Source organism: Triplophysa rosa, linkage group LG15 (assembly GCF_024868665.1).
Source record: "Triplophysa rosa linkage group LG15, Trosa_1v2, whole genome shotgun sequence".
NCBI classification, from domain to species: domain Eukaryota; kingdom Metazoa; phylum Chordata; class Actinopteri; order Cypriniformes; family Nemacheilidae; genus Triplophysa; species Triplophysa rosa.
In genome coordinates this window covers 4,904,521-4,911,660 of record NC_079904.1, presented here as the reverse complement: position 1 = coordinate 4,911,660, position 7,140 = coordinate 4,904,521, and the positions used below count along the sequence as shown (strand labels likewise).

The following is a 7,140-nucleotide window of genomic DNA, read 5'->3' as shown; positions in this document are numbered from 1 at the left end:
CATACGGTATTTTCTTGTCAATTATATGGCAAAACAGCGTTTCTTTTGATGGAAAAACCTTTTATTTATATGGTAAAATATGGAATAAAATGGCAATCTTAAACGTGAAATCAACAGTGCTAATATCCTTTTACCGTAATATTAGAAAATGTTACACCGTATTTATTACGGTAAAGTTCTGGCAACCACAGCTGCCAGTTTTTTACCGTAAAAACTGCGGATTTTTTTTTACAGTGTGTGTTTATTGTTCGCAAAACATAAACAACTAAAAACACACTATCTAGACTTAAACTAGTGGGCCCTTCTTTACATTATATAAACATCAAATATTGAGGTGAGTTTTAATATAATGAAAAATATATTAAAAAATGAGAAATGAGAAATATGAAAACTGTTATAATTTACTCCCTCTCCTGCCATCCCAGATGTACAATATATGACTTTATTCTTGCAGTAAGTCTAAAAAAATGAATATTTTTGTTTTAAAATATATATTTTATATAATAGAATAATCAAAGATCATATTTTATATCATAAAGTATGATTTTTATATTATCCTCTTATATGGGAGCAAACATAATCCAAAAAGCACATGCATGCCTCAAGAAAGCAATTCAATATTCTTGAATTCTTCTGAGGTGAAACAATACATTTGTAAAAGAATTTGATTTATATTTTGAGCTTATTTAGCGACTGATATGTTGCGTATCCATGGCAACATTACAGATGCTGTAAGTTTGTAAATATGCCGATACGTTGATAAAGTCGAACCTCATTGGTTCATACGTGTCTTGTGTTTAAATAGATCAAATATATAATAAATGATTCAACATCGAAGTGCCACCATATTTGTTCTGTAGCGTTTGTATTCAACTGAAGAAACAAAGTCATGTATTTGGGATGGCATGAGGGTGAGTCAACTGTGATAGAATTTTCATATTTCACTGAACTATTTCTTTTAGAGTCAATATGCTGTCTTTTGAATCTCTTCTAAGTAGAAAATACTTACAAATGTGTGTTCTGATACATGTCCTACCTCGAATTACTGGCCACATTATCCATGCAGACTGGTGACTAGTGTGTAATGAAGAGGGTCTGCAGTAGCTAATTAAGGCCATTGTGGTTTCTTGCAGACATTGATGGGGATGTGTAATTGGTGGAGTGCAGTCAATCACCTGGATTTTGCTCAGGGCACACGGAGACTAGGTAAACCGCACATGTACAGGCCTCGGAGGGAAAAACCTGTCTTTTGTTAGCCCTTAATTGAGATGCTAATAGATGGGAACATGCCACACAAAATCTTGAGACGTGAGGAGAGAGAGAGAGAGAGAGAGAGAGAGAGAGAGAGAGAGAGAGAGAGAGAGAGAGAGAGAGAGAGAGAGAGAGAGGACATGAGCGCAAAGGGAGGGGTATGGACGGATGGAGTGATACCCCCTGTGAACAGGTCACAGTGCCCCCTTGTGGTTGCCTCTACCAGACAACTTCTGCAGTCACAAATTTGTGCAACAAACCATTAGCAAATTTAAGGGAGGTTTAAACATAACTAAGAAATGATGTAGTAATTTCGATGTATATTCCTCAGAAAGACAAGATGAAAAACAGACATTTATAAATAAATAAATGTACATTTCATGTTTAACACACATTTTGTATCCTATTGTGGACTGTTAAACAATTCAAATTCTATAAATCTCACTAAAGATTTACTCAATCTCATTTTGGTCAACAAGAATATTCAAACCCTTACAGATTTTCACTGATATTTTTCATTGAGTGTTTGACTGCGACCTGAATGAAGATAAAACAGTAGGTTACATTTGTGATCATGTGCTGATGTCACCTAAAACAATACAGAACAGTTTGTGTAAGACCAAATATCTGCAGAGCAGAAACACTACGGCTCATTTGTGTTCTGCTCTGGTTCCTCTTCAGCTTAAACATCTACAGAATAACTTTGTATTCCTATAGTGAAAACTCACCAAACTTTGCATGCATAAAGGGTCTGCGGCTAATTGCATTTTGTGCAATTACAGCAGGGATGGGATGTATGGTCGCCTAGCAACTAGCGGTTACATTTGCAATATTCAAAACGTTAGCTTCGCCTTCCCGTTTGATCTAGAGATTTGACATTTTGCATGAGAGTCTCTCTCCTCCTGGGGAACAAATTTGCCTCAAGGACCCATAAGTTCCTCCATGGTTTTTTTTAGTAGTTGACATTTTAGGTAGAATCTAAGTACTGGGCTATACTTTTTCCTAAAACACTTGTTCAATAGATCTGAGGGTTTTACATATCATCCTGTGTTTTTAGAAGTAAGATTTAAAGAGATATAGGTTCTAGATCCATGAAGACACAAAATCCAATCTCAAACCAAATTCAGCTCCATATGTTTATATTCTTATATCTGCTGTATTTTCATCATTCCTGTTCGCAGCTACTGTATATTGGTTGTTTTTGGTCGAATCCAAAATGGTTGACAAGCTCGAGAGAGATGAAAACAGACTGAAAATAACTTCAAAACTGCTTCAAAATTCAGTATTTTATTTTCAGATTTTCAGTGTCGAAATGTTATTTTTGAAGCTATAGATTAACATGAGACTAAATCAGAACAGCATCTATTCAAAGAACACCAATTCTAAAGGAGCACACCAAACCTCAGCAGCATAAAATATTCACCGTCCTTCTGAAGTTGGATGTAATTTTATATTACAAGCGATAAGAAAAACCAGTGCCGCTGGGCCATCGCAGTCAGTCCTCCCATACCCCCCCAAAAAACAGGCATCACAATCCCACTCACAGTTTTCATATCACCCTCACAGACAAGATTATGGCAACATCAAATCTTCCCTTACGCAACGCAGACGGCCCCCAGCCCAAGATGTGTACCCATCTCCCCCACCATCCCAGCCAATAAGCCACCGCTCCCCCACTTCCCAAAGCTCCCCTCCTCAACCCCCCCTCCCCCACCGCACCACTCCTGTCCCTCACTCATAATGGACCCAGCTGCCAGTCAGCGCAGGCTTTATTAACCCCTTGCCTTCTGACACTCATTTCATTGTGGCTCGAGGTCAACAGCTGATTAGAACACCAGTGAGGCGGCACTCTACACATGACCTTCGACCCCGGCAGCCTCTCCGTTTGGGCAGCGGGCCAATAGGAGGCAGCGCGGCCTCCCCTGTTGCCATGGAGACAGAGCCTGCCGAAGCGCAGATGGCTCAGCAGGGGTGGAGTGGGTGGAGAGAGAGAGCAGACAATGGAGGATGGTGCGCATAAGTGAGAGGAGGGAAACAGATACGTATGCAGTGGCAGAATGGCCAGTAGAGGGAGCGTGAGAGCCTGCGAGTGTCTAATAACAGAAACACAATGAGAGATGCAGCACTAACTCTAGTTCACCTAAAAGCTTCTGACAGAATACATGTGCTTCCATGTCTTATAAGTGTTTTTTTAGTTTTTAGTTTTAGTTTTAGCTTTTATTTACAATGTCAGTTGTATATTTAAAACATTTCTGTTATTGCTGTATAAGGATCAAACGATTCAAAACATTTGCAAGATGCAGCTTGACTTTAGGTAATGTGTTGGCCACAATAAATAAATAAAAAATGAAGCCATTTTTGAAGCCACAACAAAATTGTTTCTTTTGGGATTGTTAAGTCAGACGAGGTTGCATGTTTACTATAGCAAGATCTGGCAACACTGAGTGAACACTGTGTCTGACAAGCTAAAGAGGTTTTGCAAAACAAATTTGATTTAGGATCGACCTTAAAGAAAAAAAACTACCATACAGTCGATCTCAAAGATAAAAACATTGGTGTTAAAAATACACTGCTCCATGAACAAGCATTCAAGCGCACAACACGCCAACTGAAAATGATCCATTTGCCAGAAAAAAACACATCCGAGCCCTCGTCATGCTCATTTTATAACAGAACTATTTAGAAGCAGTACACCGTAAACACTGTCACTTTATGTCACAAATCTGTATTTGTGAAGCAACCGTTGACTACCATAGTAGGAAAAATGACAATGGTAGTCAAAAGTGCCACAGAACTGTTTTCTTTCCTACATTCTTCAAAATATCTTCTTTTGTGTTCAATAGAACAAATAAATTTACAAAGCAATTTTTCCTACTATGGTAGTCAATGGTGGCAAAGAACTGTTTGGTCACAAGCATTCTTCCAAATTCTCTGTTTTCATCAGAACAAAGACATTTATAAAGATTTGGAACAACTTGCGGGTGAGTAAATGAAGACAGAACTGTTGAACTGTTCCTTTAAGCAACAAAAAACGCAATGTGTTCAATATTGCAGTCATGACAAAAACAGCAGAGCGCCTGTGACCCCTTTAAACGTGACTGCGTTCAAAATATAACTTGAGTGCCATATTGGTTTGAATAAAAAAGGTCACACATTTCCAGGACTGCTTTTAGGCATTTGGTTTACAATTCTAAACACTCCAAAAGCGGCAGATTTTAAAAAGTGGGTAACTGAACAGAAGGTCGGAGAGCTTTTCAGGCAGATTGGGCAGCAAAAGGTACAGGCCATTGGGGGGGGGCATCATCAGCTGGAACCAATGCTGCATGAAGAGACAAATCGCACCCATATGCTTTTGCTATTTCTCTGGCTCCCGAGAGGCATGCGCCCCTTTTTTCATCCACTGGGCTCCAACACGGACTGTGTGTCTATATAAGCGAGTTGAGAGTTCAGAATCAGTTGCTGAGATACCAAATCTACCATACCACAAGAAAAGATATTGAATATTGTGTTCAGCATTTGATCAAAATGGAGCGCTTAGCCAAGAGCGCAGCGCAATAAAGATACCGCACCGTTCATTTGGACTCAGAAAAGGTAGCTGCAGAAACCTTTCGTATCGGCACAAAAGCGGGCGAGATATGTCTGATGTGATGTATGTGCAGAACAAGAGAGGAGGACGCTGCGACAGTCAAGGTTATCTCATCAATAGTCAAACGTGTCTCCCGCGACACCGTCCGAGCACGGCTCCCACGACACAGCGTGGTACAGAGAACACTAATTTCATTTCAGACAGACATCCGATCTGAATGAGAGAACCCGAAAGGGAAACGGCATGAAAAACGAAGTACGATCATACACAAGGGATGGGGGGGAGGGTTTGGAGGAAGAAAATGAGACTACAGGGGTAGATTAGTAGCTGCAAGAACCACAGTCAGCTTCTATTGTTCCAACAGGCTTCGCTTCGACGGCAAGGGTGGGGTTGTCGGCGTGAACCGCATGCGGGTTTCTATCACGTTGCACCACCGAGAGCAAGAAACCTCAATTCCGGATGAGAAAAAGGCGTATTGCAATTATAGAAAAATAAATGCATAATGCAGATGGAAGGTTCGCAGTCTACTCCGACAGGCTTTGAACCTCATCGCGCTCGGATTTGGAACCGCCCTTCTCCAAGCTGTCTGAAAGACAAGCAGAATTACTATTTCATGTGTAAGATGCCGTTTTTGCTTTGTAGAAATTAGGAAACAAGTTTCGCCTGGTGTGGATTCACAGGTTGCCACAGGTTACCGTGTCTCTAGCTCCTACGTTAGAATTTGTTACAATATTTGGAGGAAAACCCCTAAGACTGAATCCCAAAACACCCACAACATGGCTTACGCCATCAATCCACATCACAACCGAGAAAACGTGCCGTTATTCGTAGCAACAAGATCAACCCCGTCTTAATCTTTATAATCTATTAAATATGTTTTGAACAGAAACTCGTAGCTTTGGAAACTTTTTGGACTCCCGTTGTTAAATTAAAAATCTTTGTGAAAACAGGTCCAGAGGTGCGAGTATTCCATTAGCCGAGGCTGCAGTCAACATGAGCAACCTTTGTTTTGTACAAAAATATGAACTGGCGTGTTAGTTCGTATCACCTGAGGGTCTTTAGATGGGTCACTTCATGCATGGAGGTGAGAGAAATGAAAAGATGCCGTTGAGATACCTTTTGATATTCGTCCTTTGAGTGCGACGCCTGGTCAAGCTGCTCGTGCGTGTATGCGTAGATGGCCGATCGATAGGTCGTACCGACGTCGTTGCCCTGGCGCATTCCTATCGAAGAAAGGGCAGGGCTGTGTTAGCGATAAAAACATCTCTGGAGACATTGTATGCAGTTTGGTGGAATAAAAACTAAACACAAATATGAAAATGTGGTCATTATTCACTCACGAATGGTTGAAGTAAAAATATGAATACTGGTTTGAGGTAACAGACCTTTAATCTTTTCCTCCACTGAATTCACACACTTGTTAAAACACCACTTGTGAATACAGATTCATCCTTCCAGAAATGTCATCTTTTGTGTTCCACAGAAAATAAAAGCATCCAGGTTGTTGTGAATGACATGAATGTGAATGAATAAATAATGACAGAATTGACATTTTTGGGTGAACGGATCTTTTCCTTTATATGTATAAGCCTTTTTCTGAACTCTGAATAGACATCTGAGAAGTAAAGCAAGGCATTTGATGTAATCATGTGATGTAATCATGCAGCACAGTCACTGACAAGATCTCTGGGTACAAAATTAGCTTCTATTGGCGCTTAGACTCTTGGGAAACAAACTCCCAATCAAGCAGCAGTGAGCCTATCTCAAATCTTGGGGAAGGGTGCAATTTTAATTAAAGCTCTGCTCCATCTGATCTTCATCCAGATCTGACTTTATAGCTGCTGCTTTATAGTCGACTCGGATGGGCAGAAGTTGCGCTGTACTGTATTGGACCGGACTGATTCGTCTTGGTCTATGTGATTTGTTTGAGAGCTGAAAGAAACTTGCCAACATGATGGTTTTACATAATACAACCATTCTCACATTTACAACCAGGTGCTCTTAAGACATTGGTATCAATAGCTGAAGCTGGATCTTTAAAAGATTTTTTGATTATTTAAGATTTAAAATGTGATGTTACATTCAAACCATGTGACGGTGGTTTGTGATGGTAACCTAAAACCTATACACATAGTTTCATTGGACGCACATGCTTGGCCTGAGGTTAACTATCGGTTAAGTTTGGGCCATGCAACGTATGTTTATCTTCTTATTGACATCATATATATATATATTATATATATATATATATATATATATACATACTTTGTAAGTAAATAATTCATGCATAAAAGGTTAATTAT

General features: G+C 39.7%; 1 protein-coding gene across 1 annotated transcript in view; it reads right to left on the bottom strand.

Annotated features, from left to right (window-relative positions):
* The window catches only part of msraa (methionine sulfoxide reductase Aa), a 61,522-nt gene that overhangs the window by 12,936 nt on the left and 41,446 nt on the right, over positions 1 to 7,140 (bottom strand). The window contains exon 5 of the mRNA XM_057353502.1: positions 5,954 to 6,060. Within this exon, the coding sequence (XP_057209485.1) occupies positions 5,954 to 6,060 (107 nt within the window). The remainder of the gene's footprint in view (positions 1 to 5,953; positions 6,061 to 7,140) is intronic.